The 21,190-nt window shown below is 38.5% G+C and overlaps 2 protein-coding genes across 2 annotated transcripts; both read left to right on the top strand.

Annotated features, from left to right (window-relative positions):
- The first annotated feature begins 1,717 nt into the window (after positions 1-1,717).
- On the top strand, positions 1,718-16,084 carry LOC148301793 (galectin-4-like). The gene is made up of 9 exons (XM_088272697.1): positions 1,718-1,900; positions 2,711-2,799; positions 5,192-5,399; positions 7,333-7,464; positions 7,871-8,015; positions 8,228-8,298; positions 14,183-14,233; positions 15,185-15,646; positions 15,857-16,084. Exons 1-8 carry the CDS (start codon positions 1,874-1,876, stop codon positions 15,353-15,355), a joined length of 894 nt encoding a protein of 297 aa, XP_088128823.1. The 5' UTR covers positions 1,718-1,873; the 3' UTR covers positions 15,356-15,646; positions 15,857-16,084.
- Positions 16,085-19,526: 3,442 nt separating this feature from the next.
- Positions 19,527-20,879, top strand: LOC148301792 (uncharacterized). Its single transcript, XM_088272703.1, has 2 exons — positions 19,527-19,618; positions 19,693-20,879. Exon 2 carries the CDS (start codon positions 19,724-19,726, stop codon positions 20,504-20,506), a length of 783 nt encoding a protein of 260 aa, XP_088128829.1. The 5' UTR covers positions 19,527-19,618; positions 19,693-19,723; the 3' UTR covers positions 20,507-20,879.
- The last annotated feature ends 311 nt before the right edge of the window (positions 20,880-21,190 follow it).

Here is a 21,190-nt window from a genome sequence, read left to right as displayed (position 1 = left end):
ATTCCACACAGTGCTGCCCGTCATTCAAAACTATCCCGAATTCTGGTAAATGAATTGTTTTGTGTTTAGTAACAAAATTGATTAAAATTTATAATAAACATATAAAAATAATATACATTTATATGTATATATATATATATTTGTATATATATATATATATATATATATATATATATATATATATATATATATATATATATATATATATATATATATATATATATATATATATATATATATATATATATATATATAAATATATATATATATATTTATATATATATATATATATATATATATATATATATATATATATATATATATATATATATATATATATATATATATATATATATATATATATATATATATATACATATATATATATATATATATATTATAGTATAAAATAGCTACTCGGCATTATCAGGTATGCAAATACTTGAAAGTGGTCAAATACTTAAGTATGTATGAGGAGATGCATGAATATGGAAGAGATGAAGAATGTTTGCAGAGTAATATGACGTCCTATTCTCTCTGCCCAACCCTGCGGAGATGGTAAGTTAGTTTTTTTTTAAATAACTAACCGACCATTATGCCACTTCTCCGCAGAGGTATGTTGAAAGATAAAAACGCCACACCAATCTGATTTGAAGACAACCTAATAAATATAAGAGTGAAATATCACTCATAAGAGTGACGAAAGAATGGTTAAACAAATAAATGAGGCGAATTTAGTTGGAAAAAGAAGTAGAGGAAGACCAAAGAAAACTTGGCACAATCAGGTATGTCGATTACTTGTAAGCGGTCGGGTCAGGAGAAATAATCGTCGAGTATGTATGAGGAGGCGCATTGTGGAAGAGGCGAAGAATGTTTGCAAATCAGAGTTGTGTGGCGTTCGATTCTTTCTGCCTACCCTGCGGGCAAGTGTATCGTGAGAATGGATCTTTGTCAGACGGAAGGATATCTAATTTAACATACTCAACCTATAAAGGATTGTATTAGACTCGTGAAGTGTTTATAACAGCCGATATTATCAATATTTTCGTTCATCATTTTCTTTTGGATAATTCGCATAAAAAAACGTTATTTTCGTAAGTTGGCAATGAATGACGTCACAGAAACGATGGAGTTATTTTAATATTGGTAACATTGCTAAATTATTGGCGGCTCTATGTGTTGATGGTCCACCCTTTTCCTTTCACTTACATAATTTTTCCGAATCTATTTCAATAGTCAAAGTTGCACACTTTAACTGCTTTACGAAATTTTTCGAGATTGCCTTAAATTGGCAATACTGAAGAGCGTGCGAACGGATATAGTTCACTGTTTTTACAACAACATGCATACATCCATAAATATTATGGATGTATCAAACAAATAAATTATATAGATGTACACCTTGGTGTACATCTAAATAATTTATTAAATCTCGGAAAATTATTATTTTGTACTATGGCAGCCCTAATTAATACTAACCATGCAATCTGTTTTACCGACATACAAAATGGCGCCGTTAGTTTCAATATTTGTCGTTTTACACGTAGCTCTGTCAGTTTGTATCCGCGCCGCGCTGAAATGCACGATACTTAAAAAGGCAATTATCAATACCATGACTGTCAGTTTGTGCGCGAGTGATTAGATTAGACTTTTCATTAAGTGGTCTGATTTGGTCGCGTAATATTCTGGCCATTGCGAATTCGGAAAACAAATAGATGAAGTCATAAATTCCGTCACAGTCTTATGACTTGTGTTCATTTTGTTGCGAAATACGATTCAAGTTCGAATAAGTGTTATTGTATATATTAAGAAGAACAATTTTCCTATTGTTTCAAGTGTTTAAAAGAATAATTTAAACAGCAATTAAGAAAACATGTCGTACGGAACCGTCTACAATCCGGTAAATTTAAATAATAATAACTCACACACGCTAACAATTTAATTAATTGATTTATTCCACATGTTTAGTCGCTTACATTTACTTTTTTATTTATTTAATCCTCCATTGTAGCCTTCCTTCTGACAGCGCTGCAGTATTTTCAAATTTGGGCCATCGACCTATTTTCAGGGTCACATTTCTCTCCTGCCCCTAATTGCCGCCAAATTTGAGAGGTGTGGTTATCAATCATGGGTAGGATTGGTGAATGTTACGCGTGTATAAAGTGACGTAAACCAACCTATGATAGTCGTAAGCCCTGTAAATGCCCAGACTTTAGTTTCTGAGGTATCTCTACATGAGAGATTACGGCTATTATCCTCGGCTCTACCCGACCCACTTCCTCCAGGGTATGCTCGGCTACAGCAGTCTACAGACTAGAAGGAATGTGTATTTGATGAGGCATTTCTATCCATTGTTGCGCGGTATGATGGATAATCCTGAAACTATCCGGACCATCGGTCTGTATGTTCCCGATAGTTAGCTGAGGACAGCGTGGGCATAGATAGTTTCCCATTCCTATATACAGGAGCAACCTGCCGATGGTTATGCCTGTAGGAAGATATGCTGAACAATACCTGTTCCATGTGCCTGAGGGGGTATTCCCATAAGGGATCCTACATCTTCAGCAAGAGTCTTCTCGCTTGCTTTGTAATTTACGTTTTTAATGTATACGCCTTAAATATTTGTTTGTAATGTATATATTAACTTTTTTGATAAATTGAAAATTCTTCATTTATGTCGAGAAAAAAAAGAATTTGTATTTTCTTTCAGCCGAACCCTTATCTGGGGCCCATTCCGGGAGGTGTCAGTCCCGGGAAAATGATCCGGATCAACGGGAATGTTCCCCCGGATGCCCAGAGGTAATTGATTAGTGTACCTAATGTATTGAATATATAGCTCCGAGCATTTTCAACCCTTCCCTCTTCCCTTACGGTGCTAAAAACTCCCGCGTGCGCCGGTCATATGTGTTCTGTATTCCATGTGAAAATGTCATTTAAAATTGGGAAAAATGTGAATATTTCAAAATGTTGCTCTTATTGACCATAGTTGAAGTTGAAATGTAACAATTTTGTAATGTTAGCTCCGGTAATCTGAAAACGAGAAAAAATATACATCGCAAATAACCGCAATAGCTGGCGTAGCGACTAGACCGCCACGCAAGACAATCTGCCCACTGCTAGTGCAGTAAACATGTTACGACATGAGCGTATACTTATAAGCCCGCCACGCGCGCACACGCACACACAGAAACGTTTGTGTATTGGTGATTTTCTTCCCGATTTTTTCACAAATGATTTATTTCCGTCGCTGCAAATGAATAACTTGATATTATAATACTTTCATGTAATACATGATTATATTACGGAGGAATACTAAAATTGTGAGCCCGTATCTATTATATTTTATATTGATATTCTCATTTGAAAAGTGGAGTTGTAGTAAATACATATCACCGGGAGGGGAGGTTGATGAAGACGTTGCCGACGGAGGTTAGAGGTCGAGATAAAATATGGAACAAAAGGAACGGATCAAGAGTTATTACTATGGAAATTGTAAAATAGTTTTATATTTGTAATTTTTTACTTATTTTTTTGTATGTATATTAGGTTAAAATAGATAAAAACAATAAAAAGATGTATGTAAAAACACCTCCAGTACGGTAGCCCAGCGTGCTGACCATTACACTACGGAGGCGGACTACGGGTTCGACTCCCAGGGGGGGGGGGCAAATAAATATACGTGATTTTTTCACTATAATATTTATTCAATATTACCCTGGACTGGTACCTGAAGCGGAGGGCTGATCACCTTTCCTTCATGTATTAACGATCAAGATAAGGCTGCGTTTATATGATGCAGTGCCCTATGCACCATTGGGGTGTGGATAAGGGTTTGAAGATGTAAAAAGAACTTCCCTGCAAGACACACGGGGGGGCTTGGCGGGTCTCTGCAAAAAAAAATGTTTATGAATTTTTAAATGAATGTATGTATATCGTAGTCATACAGGAGAAAGTGACCGTGCGAATTTTTACTAAAACGTGATCATTGACTATTTGATATCTTACTAGCTCAATATTGCCATGAAAACATCCCAAAGGATTTTAAACTTGTAAGTATAATATATTGACTTGGTAAAAATGACTAACTGCATTGGTGTTTATTTTCTTGCCGAGCAAAAGTGACTTAAATGGCCCTCCCGAACATTTTTTAGTTGGTCACTTTCTCCTGTACGACTACGATATATCTATATTTATATGTATATATATTGTACATAAGTAGATAACAAATAAATGTTACAATAAAAATTCACTAACGCTGGAAATGGAAGTTTAAATGTTTTTAGACGTCTAGAATCAGAATCCAAGCATTAGAATAGAAACCCAAGGAAATTTAATTTTTATTTTTGTTGACTAGTGTTATCTTATACATAATTACAAAATACAATAATGTGGGAGTGATTTGCTGATGAGCGTTGGGCAAATCCAAATTTATGGTTTTTGAAAGAGAAGAATGTAGATCTGAGTGTGAAATTTTGGTAAATGGGGAAATTATAGAACGGGTCGATGATTTAAATCATGACCCGATGACCCAAAAATCTAAAAAACTTCCCAAGTATAGATACTTGGGAAGTTTTTTAGATTTTTGGGTAATATATCCAAAATTAAACTAGGTTATTGGATTTAATTCTTCTTTTATTTTCTTCCTCTCTGTCTTATTCCTCATTGCCAGAGTCGAGCCATCGGAGCGTTGGCGTTCCTGCCGAAAGGACTCGTCGGTGCGTCTAGCTGTCCATGGGATTCGGAGCATTCGCCTTCGTTTTTCAGCAGCGTAGAGAGAAACGGAGTGGACCAAACTCCTGACCCGCTTTATCTTGGTGTTGTTACTGACACCCGGTCTTTCCAGATTTTGTCTAGCTTAGACACGGAACGTTTGATGGGTTAGCAGAATTCAATCCAAATAACCTTGTTTAATTTTGGATATAGTACCCGAAAATTGTATCCACACCTCGTACAGCGGGACTTGTAAAATCCAAACAGCCACTCGCGCCTAGAATGGACATATCCCTTCACCAGAGATTTCTACTTCCTATCTATCGTTCCTCGAATAATTGTTTTCCCTGTGTCGTTTATTTCTTCTACCCCAAATTCAATTCATATAAAAATAGATGGCATTCGTGGCCTTCATTTAAAATGTAATTGTGCCAACTATCTGGAGAGCTGACGGGGCGATGTGCGATGTGCGTGTGCGCAGGTTCGCCGTGAACCTGCAGTGCGGGCCGGGCGTGAACCCGCGCGACGACATGGCGCTGCACGTGAACTTCCGCTTCCCCGAGGGCTGCGTGGTGCGCAACCACCTGCAGGGGGGCGCCTGGGGGGCCGAGCAGCTGGCCGGCGGGCAGCCCCTCGCACCCGGCCAGCCCTTCCAGCTGCTGCTGCTGGCGGAGCAGGCCGACTACAAGGTAACCGACCCTACACCACCGCACCCGACAACCTGCCAAATCAATTTTAGAGGTACACCAAAGAAAAAAAGTAAATCTTATTTGATATTAACTTATTTTTCAAATTGTGAGCCCGCTTGACTAAGCGCAGTTGTAAGCGTTAACTAGACATTTTGCGCGGAACACCAACTAATCACCACGGTACACCTGTGTGCCACAGCACACTAGATTTTTATTGATTTATTTTGCCTGTGCTCAGTTAAGTAGGCTCACATTTGGCATTGAACTTAATATGTTAAATGTGTTACCATAATATGGTAAATATGCACCTCTGAAATTTCTTAATTTGGTAGGTGTATCTTGAATATAAAATTTTTGCGGAACTAGACTCCCTCCAGTGCTGCCGTCAGCTTGCACGGGAAGGCAGAGAGGATGGAACGCCACACTCTTCGGTCCTGACATGTATCTGCCTAGACATGCATATATATATATATATATATATATATATATATATGTATGTATATACATACACATATACAGTCGATCCCGCTTAAAACGAGGATGACGGGACCGACTGAATTAGCTCTTATAACCGTTACTCATTATACCCGAGTAAAGGTATTTTTTTCATAAACTTACCTATCACGTGAAGGCGTAAAGTATCTGGAATCGGAATAAGTTTAAATTCAAACAAAATACACAGTAAACCCATTACACGTATGTCATATTTTTCAGTCAATCGACTTTTCATATAATATTTGGAAAATCCTCCGCTTCTTTGGGTACAAAACCATTGTTGCAAAGTTTCATCAACATACACTCATTTTGTTCCTATTTTTTTCCAGTCCGTGATGGTCTTTTCAAATACAGATAAAAATACTAAAGGGTGTGAACACTCGGGAGGAATATCTAATTGAACACATTCAACCTATAAAGGATTGTGTAAGACTCGTGCAGTGTTCATAATGGCCGACACAATCTATATTTTCATTCATCATTTTCATTTGCAAAATTCATCTTCGTAAGTTGGTAACGAATGACGTCGCAGAAAGGAATCCACACTACTACTGTATCATACTCTATAAAGCGGATACATAAAGGGATACGCCCCATAACACACCCGATGACGTAAAATTTGATGACCGTCCGTTTTTCGTTTTATCAAAATATCTAAAGTTTAAACCTTCATATCTCCCTTAGTTCTCTACAGATTTCGATAAGAACGTTACCGTCTTGTGATTTTTCATTTTAATTTATTAGCCAATAATAATGCACGATGAAAATTATCCATTGCGGATGATGTAAACTATTTGCAAACTTCAACATTTTTCACGCCATGTTTTTTTTCACGATTTATTTCCGCCTTTTTACGAATTGAGAGACATTTTATAATCCGAGGGTTTGTTTTCAACTGACGTGCTCTAGAATTGATCCGTCACTCTCCACCTAGTAATTTTTATTATACATTGTCCATACTAAGCAGGAACGTTTAAAATATGGAAACTATGGTAAAATCCCCTAAACAAGCGGGACATTCATAAACCAACTTTTTATTCAATTACCTAACGTCCAAGTGACTCTAAAATCTAGCTACGGCTTATGCAATATCGTTTATCATGTCCCTACTCAGGCTTCAACTTTTTTCATAGCCTATGCCTACTCGTGAGTGGATTTACTCTTTTAAAGTTACTATAATTTCATGTGATTCGTGAGTGAAAATTCTAGGCAAAAACACTCGCTACAATAACAACAAAGCCAGTTGTTTATTATAATGAAGTGCCGAACCGCCGGTGCTAGTAGGGACCTGGTAAATTCACAAAGCTTGGATGTTTCACGTACATGCAATCCATCCAAATGTGCGGATATTTTTCAGTGTTGTCGGCTTGATAAAAAAATAATAAATAACAGTACGATTTCACTCTGGGTGAGCCACTAACGGGACGCTTTGCTTCAGATTGCCCTGAACGGGACGCACTTCTGCGAGTTTGCGCACCGCGTCCCGCTGCAGAGAGTCTCCTACCTGACCATAGATGGGGACGTGGCGCTCTCCATGATTAGCTTCGAGGGAGGCGACGCCGGCTATCAGGTGACCCCATTCCCAACACCGGACCCTTCACCCTGCGCACGATACATAACCGACTAACTACCCGCGACCAGAGAGAGTGGAACGCCGCACCGCTCTGGCATATAGATGATCTGCGCACTACTGGTGCAGTAAAAATGTTACGACACGCGTGTATAATGACATGAGAACCCCTTGTGTATTGGTGATTTTATCCCTGACTTTTTCACAAATGATTTATTTCCATCGCTGCAAATTGATAAGTTTATATTATAATACTTTCATGTAATACGTGATGACATTACGGGGGAATACAATAATTGTGAGCCCGTATCTATATTTTATATTGATATTCTCATTTGAAAAGCCGAGTTGTAGTAAATACATATCACCGGGAGGGGAAGGTTAATGTAATTTTTTCACATTGCAGCAAACGCCCCCTCCGTATTCGGCCGCCGCGTCCCAGCCCCCCATGGGGTATGCTCCCATGGGGGTCCCCATGGGCGGTCCCATGGGCGGTCCCATGGGCGGTCCTCCGGCCTACGGGGCGCCACAGCAGTACGCCCCGAATCACGGTGAATATTCCCCTCTTCTTACAACAACCTCACACTTCCTGCAGGTGTACATACGCGGGTCTGCCATACAGCAGAGTGACTCCCATCACTGGGCGCGTATTACCCAAAGGGTACAGTAGAAACGCTGTCTGCTCGTGTGTGCATAATGCGGCTCTACGGAGTATCTGCGTGTTTACCCGATGACGCTGTTCAACCCTACCTTTGTATTTCAGGTTACGCTCCGGAGAATGCGGCTCTGAGCTACGCGGGAGCCCCCCCCGCGGGCTTCCCTCAGCAGTCCCAGGTTCAACCGCCTTACCGGTTCTAGTAATCGTCCGTTCGTTAGGCAGGCGCCGTGGCGTAGTCGGGTAGACGCTCGATTGCAAAACTGGCGTTGCGGGCTCAATTTCCGCCAATTGCAAAATGAATTAGAGAAAGATTTATTTTCAATTGGTCTGGTGTTTGTGATGTATTTCTCGCATTTACCTTCCCTATCCTTACTATCCTACCTGCGGACAAGCATCTAAAATAGACGCTTTGCGGGTTATTCCTTTTAAAAAATATAAAGTAGTGTAGCATCGCCAAACTCGTTCACAAATCTGGGTGTCTTCGTCTTCTGTTCGTGTCGTGCCCTAGTTTCTTAGTCATCCTCTCGCTATCCATTCGCTCCACATGTCCATACCATCCTAAATCGGCACACCACCTTAATCGTTTAATATTATTTGTTGACATCTCAACATAGATGTTGAAGAATATGGAAGTCTGGGCATTTACGGGGCTCATGACCGTCATACGAGGCTGGTTCAACTGATCACTTTACACACGTGTAACATTCACCAATTCTACCCATGATTGACAACCACACTATTCAATTTATTTTTTTTGAATTACCTAACGTCCAAGTGACTCTGATATCTAGCTACTGCTTATGCAACACCGCTTATCATGACCCTACTCAGGCTTCAACTTTTTGAGTTTTATAGTCTACGCCTACTCTGAGTGGACGTAGTCTTTATGTTTAAAGTTACTATAATTTCATGTAATTCATGAGTGAAAATTCTAGGCAAAAACACTCGCTATCATCACACTATTAAAATTCTTGAGACAGAATAGAGAACGCCAGGACCAGGGAAATATGCGAGATGGAAGATGTCGTTAGGTGGGGAAGGCAACCAAGGGACAATGGTATGCGCGTGTGAGTTGTGTAGTTGCCCACACGCGGCTGTCATGGCTGTCAAATAATTATAAATTGTTTTTCACACTTATATTTATTCAATACTACCCTGGACTGGTGCCTGATGCCGAGGGCTGATCGCCTTTCCTACATGTGTTAACGATCAAGACAACACGGCGTTTATATAAAGCAGTGCCTTATGCACCATCGGGTGCGGATGAGGGTTTGAGGAATGAGGAAAGTTGGGTAGTATGGTGGAGGCTGCGTGTGCGTGAAGCGGCCACTCGGACCAGTCGACGGCAGGGCGTAAGTCCTGTAAATGCCGAGACTTCCATATTCTTCTTCGTCTGTATTGGGAAGATGTTTTTGGGTTTTGTATGTCATATCGCTCACTCCTTTCAAGAACGTCATAAATCAAAAATCGACAATTTTCAGTTGTGCACGTTTTCGGAATGTCCAGATAATGTACTATATCCCAGCAAAAGCGGCATATTTTTAACTTAATATTTACCCGCTACAGGGCAGAAATTGTTGTTTTTGCATTTTGAAGAAAAGGTATTGTTTAATTATTTTTTTGAATATACTAAATGTTTTTAAAATGGAGAAAAAACCTTCAGGTTTTACCTAAAAAGATCTGTTGCACAGTAAAAAGTTTAATAAGTGGCTTGATATTTATTTGTAATATATTGTATTATAGTTTTTAACTTTAAAGACGTTCTCCTGAAAAATCAAGTTTTTTGATTAATGACGTTCTTGAAAGGAGTGAGCGATATATGTTCTGTGTAATCGTTATGTCAAATAAAATTTATATTTTTTGTTAGTTTTTTTTTTTATAGTTATAAATATTTTTTTAATTTGATTTAATTTATTTACTAGATATACATGTAAATATAAATAATGTGTATTTTGGGCCTTCAGGCATAGCCGCTGTTGGACCCAAATACTCACACACTCAAGTTTAATACATTTTCAGTGTGTCCAAATACAAATCTGGATTATCTCCAATTACAGGAGTTATTTTTCACATTATCCGTTGACATGACAACATAGATGAAGAAGAATATGGAAGTCCGGGCATTTACGGGGCTTACGACCGTCGTAGGCTGGTTCAAGCGATCACACGTGTAACATTCACCAATTCTACCCACGATTGATAACCGCACTATTCAAATCTCATACGTGAATCACTAGAATTTCACTAGAGACATCTATTGGCGAGATGATCACTTTAGACCACCCTATCACGGTTGCAAGCCCCGTAAATGCCCAGACTTCCAACTTCTTCATCTATGTAGAGATATCAAAAAATAATATGAAAAAGTTTAACACAATTAAGATACGTTTTAAATTTAAAATACAGGTGGCGCAAAATTGCAAATGGAATCGTACGTCAATCATATTTGACATTTGTGAACTAGACAGCTGCAGTATACAAACAGACTGATAAAAAGGGCACAAATTTGCACCAACGCTGGTACAAATTTATTTCCACTCGACGTGAAAAATAGTATCGGTCCAAATAATGATTTCCATTCTTAGACAAAACATTTTTTTTATTCGGTAAGAAAAGGTTATTCAGAAACAAAATTGGACGATTGGTTTTGCACCATTTATATACTGCAGCTGTCTAGTTCACGAATGTGATGAGTGAGGGTGATTAATTTTGCGCCACCTGTACAGCACCCGTATGCACAGCACCACTAATGTGCAAAGGCAGATAGCCGCAAGTTAAAAACAGCAGTTTTGGTTAGGAGTCGTAACAATCGGCGGGTATGTATGAGGAGATGCATGAACGTGAAAGAGGCGAAGAATGTGTGCAAGGACAGAGTGGTGTGGCGCTCTATTCTCTCTGCCTACCCCTGCGGAAAGCGGTGTGATGGTTAGTTAGTTAGTTAGTTAGTTTTGAGATAAACGAGTTTATTTTTTAAAATTTAAACCCTTATCCGCACCCCAATAGTGCATAGGGCAATGCGTCATACAAACGCAGTGTTATTTTGATCGTTAATACGTGGAGGAAAGGTGAACAGCCCTCCGCTTCAGGCACCAGTCCGGGGTAATATTGAATAAATCTTAAGAGTAAAAAATCACATATATTTATTTGACCCCCACTGGGAATTTAACCCGCGACCTCCAAAACGGTAGCCGAGCGTGCTGACCATTACACTACAGAGGCGGACAAATACTTGTGTCCAAATACTTGTTCTCAAATCTGGATTATCTCGAATTATAGGAGTATTTTTAATATAATTTTTTAGATTCCAATTGTGTTTATGACATATCTTGTGTAGAGTGCCAACCATCATGGGAATCGATCCCAGCACCTGTAGCATAGTAGGAGGCGGACGAGTTAATAGTCAACTTAAAATGATACTTTCGGCCAAGACATGGATCAAATTAATAGAACATTATGAGTGTGTCCATCCGGACTAGTACTTCCTTATTTTCTTCTTCATCTTTGATGAGATATCATAAAAATAATATGAAAGTAACTCCTGTAATTGGAGAAAATCCAGATTTGTGAACAAGTATTTGGACACACTCAAAATGTTGTAAATAAATTATCTGGTCAAATTATTAGCTAAAGTAATAAAAATGAAAACGATATTTTCTGGCGTTTCTCATGTGTGTGATTATAATCCAGGATTCGGACTTCACATACTAATATAAGAGTTGCTGCTCAGTAAAAAGCTTCTTTTCATCTCACCAACAGATGTCTCTAGTGAAGTTCTAGTGATTCAAGAATAATGTGTCTAAATTGGTTCATGTATATAGAACTTCCAAGGATTTGAGTAGTGTGGTTGTCAATAATGGGGTAGAATTGGTGAATGTTACACTTGCTATGACCATGTCAGCCCCGTAAATGCCCATTCTTCCATATTCTTCTTCATCTTGATGAGATGTCAAAAAATAATAAATGAATACAATTTAGCGGCTATTTGGATAATGAATATCTCGGTAAAGGAAAGAGATAGAGCAAAGTCTGTGATTGTATATGATAGAGGCCAGCTATAAGAATGCTTTGGGCCGTGTTACGCCAAACAGCCGCAACTTGAGTTACGGCTAGCTGCCTTTACACATATTTGAACAGTAGTTTAAGGGAGATGTCGGGTAAATGTGAGAGCGAAATCGCCTGGACGGAATCCAACCCGGGACGCTACACGGCGGAAAGAGTTGTTTTTGCATTTTGAAGAAAAGGTAATGTTTAATTATTTTTTTTTAAATATACTAAATATTTTTCAAATGGAGAAAAAACCTTCAGGTTTTACCTAAAAAGATCTGTTGCACAGCATAAAGTTCAATAAGTAGCTTCATATTTTTTAAAAATACATTTTATAATATTTTTAAACTTTAAAAACGATCTCCTAAAGAATCAAGTTTTTTGATATATTACGTTGTTGAAAGGAGTGAGCGATATACGTCTTCGTATGTAGAATCCGAATAAGTGATTATCTAAAAAAATCATAATTTTTGAGCTGATACAGTTTTGATCTAGGTGTGCGATATGAATATTCAAGCCTTTTAAGTACCCAGACTTCCATATTCTTCTTCGTCTATGTTGAGATGTCAATATAAATAATTCCCGAGTGGCCTCACCCAGATTTGTGACCAAGGATTGGACACACTCAAAATATAGTGAAACTATTATCAATTTGATTTATAATTTAAACAATTATTTTATTTACTGTATTGGAGCCCACCTCCGTAGTGTAATGGTCAGCACGCTCGGCTACCGTTCTGGAGGTCCCGGGTTCAATTCCCAGGGGGGGGTCAAATAAACATAAGTGATTTTTTACTCTTAACATTTATTCAATATTACCCTGGACTGGTGCCTGAAGTGGAGGGCTGTTCACCTTTCCTTAACGATCAAAATAACACTGCGTTGGTATTACGCAGTGCCCTATGCACCATCGGGTGTGGGTAAGGGTCTGAAGACTATTTTTTCACCGTTAAATATAAAAAGAAGAAGAAAAACATGGCACGATCAGGTATGCCAAATACTTGAAAGTGGTCAGGTTAGGAGTCATAACAATCGGCGGGTATGTATGAGGAGATGCATGAACGTGGAAGAGGCGAAGAATGTTTGCAAGGACAGAGTGGTGTGGCGCTCTATTCTCTCTGCCTACCCCTGCGGAGAAGCGGCGTGATGGTTAGTTAGTTAGTTAGTTATATTACAATAAATACAAACTAGTTTGTAACATTTATTTTAAAATTCTCTAGACTCTTTTCATTCTTCGTACATTCAGGCGTCATATTTTCTTTTATGTCATATCATATTTTGTTTTCTGTACATGAATAAATAAATATATATAGACACCTTATAAGGTATCAAACGTTTTGACCAATATCACTAGTCTGTTATTATTATTTTTTTTAAAAAAGATAAATATTTGTGTTTTTATTATTTCCACAAATACTTCAATTTCATACTATTTCTGTGAGCCTGAGCGGCTCATCATTACAAATAGGTGGTAGAGTGGCTTCCAACCGAGAAACTCTGAGTTAAGAGCGCGCGACACTAACCACGGGACCACAACCCGACTCTGTTAGTCTGATTTTGGTCGGTTGGAAGAAATTTCTTATTAGCAATAAACCCACTAATGTACTTATTTATTTTCTGTACATGAAGTTTAAATAAATACTACTACTCTCTGCCTACCCGCAGGGGTAGGCAGAGAGGATGGAACGCCACACTCTTCTGTCCTGTCATACACTCCTCGCCTCCTTCACATCCATACATCAAGTCATACACGCCCTCCGATTACGCAGACTTTTGACACCGTCATGTCTCCACGGAGACACCAATAGAGGGAAGTGTGAGTGAGGGTATGGTACGTGAGATAAGTATGTCAGAAATAACGAATGCCTTAAAATTAATGCGGAACGGTAAGGCTGTTGGGTATGATAATATTGCTATAGATTGTGTAAAATGTGGTGGACTGACCACCCTCACATGGATTCACAGACTATTTAAATAAATAAATAAATATATATATGTAATTTTCTCAAATTTCAGGGCTTTGGGTCTAATCCGTACAGCGGTGGAATGCCGATGATGCAACAACAGGTACGTACCATCCGGTTGAACCCGGATTAGGCGGAACCGAGAATGGAGGTGGTTTGGATAAGGAAAAATCGAGATTACTGAAACAAATCATATTATTTTTGGACATATCAACGTATGTAGATGAAGAAGAATATGGAAGTCTGGGTATTTACGGGGCCTAATGAATTATCGGGTCAAATTATAAGCTAAATTAATAAAATGAAAAAGATATTTTCTGGCGTTTCTCACGTATGTGATTATAATCCAGGATTCGGACCTCGCATACAAATATAAGAGTTTCTGCTCAATAAAAAAGCTTTTTCGTCTCACCAATAGATGTCTATAGTGATTTTTGTACAATGTTTCGAAATTGGATCATGTATGTATAGATAGAACTTTTAAGAATTTGAGTAGAGTGGTTGTCAGTCAATCATGGGTAGAATTGGTAAATGTTTCACGTGTGTGAAGTGATTATTTAAACCAGTCTATGACAGTCGTCAGCCCCGTGAATGCCCGGACTTCCATATTCCTCTTCATCTTTGTTGAGATGTCAAAAAATAATATGATAAATAACTCCTACAATTGTAGGTAATCCAGATTTTTGAACAATTATTTTTACACACTCAAAAAGGAAGACGACAAGTACATTCTATCCGATTTACTAACTAACCGTCACGCCGCTCTCCGCAGGGGTAGGTATAGAGAATAGAACGCCACACCACCCTGTCTTTGCCCCCCAATGTACTCATTTATTTTGTGTACATGAAGCTTAAATAAATATATATATAAATAAATATATATAAATATAGATACCCTATAAGGTATCAAACGTTTTGACTTATATTACTAGTCTGTTGGAAGATATTGCTTTTTAGCAATAAGCCCGCCAATGTACTTATTTCTTTTCTGTACATGATGTTTAAATAAAATGAACGCCTTGGCCTTTTGCGCATGGATTGGTTGCGGTCGCAGCGCCCCAAGGACTCGCTGGGCATGAAGGCGCTCAAGTACGGGGTGCCCCTGGCCGGCGTGGGGCTCGGCGCCTACGCCCTCGGCGGGGGCTTCTCCTCGCACGAGGACGAGCCCGCGGCGAGCCCCGAGCCGCCGCCAGCCGACGACGACGACTGGCTGGGCGACGACTGAGCCCCCCGCTTTGCAACTCGCAACATTATTTTTTATCTAAAGACAATAACATTGTTTAACCACTTCTTCACGTAAAGACATTGTTATTCTTCACTTGAAGACAATAACATTGTTTATCCTCTTATTCTTCACATAAAGACAGTAACATTGTTTAACCACTTATTCTTCACGTAAAGACAATAACATAGTTTTTTTCCACGTATTTTTCACATAAAGACAGTAACATTGTTTAACCACTTATTCTTCATGTAAAGACAATAATATTTTATTTATTGTTTCGGCATTAACTTTGTGGTAAGACATGTTACAATAATTAAAGAAAACACTTTGTTTTTTACCACTTGAGTTTTATTATAGACTACATGTTTCAGAAGTTAAACTTCCATCATTCAGGTCTGTATAATAACTGACATTATACAGTTATTATACAGACCTGAATGATGGAAGTTTAACTTCTGAAACATGTAGTCTATAATAAAACTCAAGTGGTAAAAAACAAAGTGTTTTCTTTAATTATTGTAAAGACAATAACATTGTTTAACCACTTCTTCTTCACGTAAAGACGTGAAGAATAAGTGGTTAAACAATATAACTTTCTCTGTAACTCATATAGCTCATCAAGGGAACAACTTTTTTCCGTTTTTTTGTTGTTATCATTATGCTAATGCATTATGCGTTACACTTTATTAAACAATATTACACTCTTATTCAATGAAATTTAAACATAAATATTAATTAAAAATATATATATAAACGCCAGCACTGCCAGACAATATTCTCACCGACATCACGCTAGAATAACTAAATAACCAAGAAAGTTATAATAATTTAGCTTCAAATATTTATGAAATTTGGCCAATTAGTTTTGAATTGACTGAAAAAAATGCTGTTTCACTATTTTGCATTCCCAAGATTTATATAATTGCTGCTTTAATTAGATAACATTTGAAATATGAAGCGTTTGCTTAAATGTGATATATTAACAGTACATATACATATATGTTTATGTGTATAATGTACAGTGAAACCTTTATCTATCTTTCCTCGAACATTCCTTTTCCCGGATGCGTCATTTATTTCTTCTGCCCCAAATTGATTTCTCACAAAAATAGAAGGCATCCATCGTTTCTCTATCGCCATTTACCGCATTCATCGTTTGAATTGCCCTGCATATTTGATATATTTTGACTGTTTTTTTACATTTTTCTCAATTTTGTTACATTCAACGACAATATTCCTACGCGTAGGATTGCAACTATGGAAAGCTCGTGTGCCGCAAGGTTGACGGATACAGCGGAACAGGTGGATATTGATGAAGAGGAGCCGCTGCCTGTACCTTCATTTTCAGAAGCATGCACGCTCTTTGCAAGGTTGAATACTTTCTACTTCGCATGTTCAATAACTGATGCTGAAAAAAATATTATCAAAGCCGAAAATATATTGTTGACTTGCAGAAATAAAACAGTAATAAAACAAGCGTCGATCACAGATTATTTAAAATACAAAAAACTTTTATTCTTCTTAGAATCTTAACCTAGCAATGGTTATGCGGATTGGGAGGACGGTACCTTTACTGGATGGTATCTCCTTGTGTATAGACTCCCTAATCCCGCATTCATAATTTATTTCAATAGGTCCCTTTAAAAACGATAGATAAAGGTTTCGCAGTATAAACATATACGTACAACTATTTTTTATGGGCATATCGATCAATTTTTTTTTAATATCTTAAAATACTCATTGTGGCTCAGTGGTCAGTATGTACGATAGTTTATATACATACTTCTCTCTTCTTTGTCATTGTCGAGAATCACTAAATAATAATCACAGAGTCACTAAAGAATAAACAAACTAAGGATGTAATAGATAGATAAGGGAAATAGGCACAGGTTTGAAGTAGGCGCACGCAGATTTGAGGAGGCGCACTCCGGACGTAGTTAGACTAATGTGTACTCGTGGCTTTGTTCTTCTAGCTTATTGGATAATAATGTTGATTTTCTAAAGTTTATTGTTATTACTATTTTATGTGAATATATTTATTGTGATATTACTGGAGGAATAAATCTTTATCACCAAAAGTTTTTTATCATTTCTTTTCGTAGAAAATTTCCCCCAAAAAACAAAAAGCATAGTCCAGTACGCTAATATATTTAAAAAAAAGGAATAACCCGCATAGCCTCTACTTCTAGAGGCTTGTCTGCAGGTAGGATAGTATGGATAGGGAAGGTAAATGTGAAAAATACATCACTAACACCCGGACCTATTGAAAATAAATCATTCTTGAATTTGTTTTGCACTCGGCGGGAATGGAACCCGCAACGCCAGTTTCGCAGTCGAGCGTCTAACCAGCCTGTCCGAACGATTTTGCTGATGCCAGTTTTGAAAACTCCACCTTCTGAAGTCATCAGAGCGGGCGCGGCCAGCCAAATTGCATATATTATTTCGAGAAATAAAAATACTTTGTGTTCTGATCCACTCGATGCGTGAATCACACATCGAGGAAAAACATCGCGTTCATTTAACATTAGAATAAAGGAACGTATGAGATTATTATTATATTCGCGGACCACATCTTGTCAAATAATCATTCGTTCAATTTTGAAGACAAGATAGAAATTTTACATTGTAATAACAGAACTAGTCAAATTAATAATTTAGAGGTTTTAGAAATAAAAAAAGCGGTTAAACAAAAATTAAATATAATTAACAATCAAATAAACGTAGGTCAAAGTCCCATTTTTAATATTTTTCCCATAAAATCAAACCCAACCTAAACAGAGTTATCCCCTTCCTCGCTTTTACCCCTCCTTAAAACACCATTACCCCCACCCCTACCCTTTTGAAAGCCAACAACTTGTACACTGTTTTTTATATATATATATATATATATATATATATATATATATATATATATATATATATATATATATATATATATATATATATATATATATATATATATATATATATATATACATGTTTAGTAATAAATTAAACCCTGAAGAAGGCAACAGGTTGTTGCCGAAACTAGTTGTTTAATAAAAATGTGAGTGGATCAGAACACAAAGTATTTTTATTTCTCGAAATAATATATCAATATGATCCACAAAGTTAATGCTTTCAATATTCAAAACAAAACCAAATTGCACCCCGGGCCGCATTGCACCCCGGGCCGCATTGCACCCCGGGCCGCATTGCACCCCGGGCCGCATTGCACCCCGGGCCGCGTTGATGACCTCACCAGACATTAGATTATTCATTTTTGTATAACAACAAATTTCATACGTATTGTCCGCCTCCGTAGTGTAATGGTCAGCACTCTCGGCTACCGTTCTGCAGGACCCGGGTTCGATTCCCAGGGGGGTAAGAATATATATGAGTGATTTTTTCACTGTAATATTTATTCAATATTACCCTGGACTGGTACTTGAAGCGGAGGGCTGATCACCTTTCCTTCATGTGTAAACGATCAAGATAACACTGCGTTTATATGACGCAGTGCCCTATGCACCATTGGGGTGCGGATAAGGGTTTTATTATTCTTGTACATAATTTGAATGCAGAGGTAATCAGAAAGTACAAACAGGGTAATTGTGAAGAAAAAAAACATTACTACGACCATATGTGAGAACCATCAAAAAATGTATTTGTATGGTAATAAACATTTTGAAAAATTTTAACAATCAAAATTATTAAGAAGGATACATAAATCAAACAATTTTATTTGAAATAAACCAATTTATCAATGGCCACTCAGTGCGAGATTTGAGTTTCTTTTCGCTTAATTAATTTTTCTTATCTACTTCAATAGTTGAAGTTACACACCTTAACTGGTTTTTGAGAATTTTTGAGATTTCTTAAATTTGCGATGGTGAAGAGCATGCGAACGGACATAGTTCACAGAGGCGAACAAAAAGAGTTTGGATTCTTTGAATCCAAAAAAATGTCATAAAGAAGAAATGAACCGTATCCATTGAATAATTTGTCTTTAGACTCGGTTCTATTAGCGCTTCCTGGCAGATCTTCAAGTTTCCCGACAATCTCCATTCTGAAAACGGTAAGTACGTATTTTCAACGAGTACCTACGCATATTTTATCGGCTACTAAAATGTGATACTTTACAGCCATACAAATATTTATGTTATCCATAGATTAAACATACGTCACAAGTGTCAACTGTCAAAAATATATCGAGTTGTTGACACTTGTATATATTTTTGTGTTATTATTTGCGCACTTTGACATATTAAAAATGATAAAATGGTACTTTCTTTTCCTTCGTGTGATGGAACCGTAGATTATTCTCGCGTTTTTGTAACCTTTGGATTTTATTTTAGATTTGAGACATTACGAAGACGTTCCCTCGAGATGGATAAAAACACCGCGTTCGAGTGTAAACCGATAAAGCGAGAAGCGGACGCAGTACCGAGCGAAGAGATCCGATCGGACGCAGATAAAACCGTCACCATTAAACGAGAAAGAAGCGATAGTTTTGATCCGAATGAGAGGGCAAAACAAGAAAATGACGCGCTTTATTCGACGGCTCTCGACAAAGAATCGAACGGGCCGGATGATATTAAACGTGAAGCGGAGACTCGCGATGGTTTTGACGCAAATCTAGAAAACGACGCGCTGAATGTCGACGAGGCATTGAACGACCCGGACGTGCAGCAGGTCCTGAAGGACGGCAACGGGGTGCTGTATTCCTGCAACTCCTGCCGCGCGCAGCTGGACAGCCTGAGGGCGTTCAACGCGCACGCGGGCGCGCGGCCGGCGTGCGCGGGGCGCTTCACGCGCTTCTACACGTGCGCGGTGTGCGCGTACGCGTGCAAGCGGCCGCTGTCGCTGGCGCCGCACCGCGCGCGGCTGCACGAGGGCCGGCCCGGCGCGTTCGCGTGCGAGCGCTGCGCGTACTCGGCGCGCAAGCCGTCGCTGCTGCGCGCGCACCAGGCCGTGCACGGCGCGGCGCCCTTCCGCTGCGAGCGCTGCCCGTACGCGACCGGCCGGCGCGCCGCGCTCGCCGCGCACCGCCGCACCCACATCCCCGCCCCCCCCCAGGGGCCCCCCCAGCCAGGGGCCCCCCCAGCCTGTCCCGGAGAAGCGACGGCGAGCGAGGCGCCGAGTCCGCGGCACTTAAAAGACAATTTTTGAAATTTTCAACATATCTCATCAAAGATGAAGAAGAATATGGAAGTCTGGGCATTTACGAAGCTGACGACCGTCACAGGCTAGTTTAAGGGATCACTTTACACATATTCTTCTTCATCTTTGATAATATGAAATATAACTCCTATAATTGGAGATAGACCAGATTTGTGAACAAGTATTTGGACACACTCAAAGTGTTGTAAATAGTTAAGACATTTCACACGGGCCTACGCCCGGTACCGCTGGCGGCGGGATTTGACAAATATGTACACATGGTGGTCTTCAGACCCGTTCAATGCCGGAAGGTATTACTATGGCTGTACCCAGCGGGCTGGGATTTTTTCAACAAAAATAAAACCTAAAAAAAGTAAAAAAATTATACACAGATATAGAGGATATTATTTAAAACTTAGCAAATATATACACCGTGTGGCGTTGGAGCTGCCGTTCACTCAGAAAACACACAGTTCAATTATTCAAGGTTGTCACAACTTGATACAGAAAACACAGTTACTTAGAAATATGATTAAAGAAAACACTTCGTTTTTTACCACTTGAGTTTTATTATAGACTACATGTTTCAGAAGTTAAACTTCCATCCTTCAGGACATGTTATTATACAGACCTGAATGATGGAAGTTTAACTTCTGAAACATGTAGTCTATAATAAAACTCAAGTGGTGAAAA

Source organism: Brachycentrus maculatus, unplaced genomic scaffold, assembly GCF_059751285.1.
Source record: "Brachycentrus maculatus isolate JH-2025_06_01 unplaced genomic scaffold, ASM5975128v1 h1tg000516l, whole genome shotgun sequence".
Lineage (NCBI taxonomy): Eukaryota > Metazoa > Arthropoda > Insecta > Trichoptera > Brachycentridae > Brachycentrus > Brachycentrus maculatus.
This window is presented reverse-complemented; position numbering and strand designations above follow the sequence as displayed.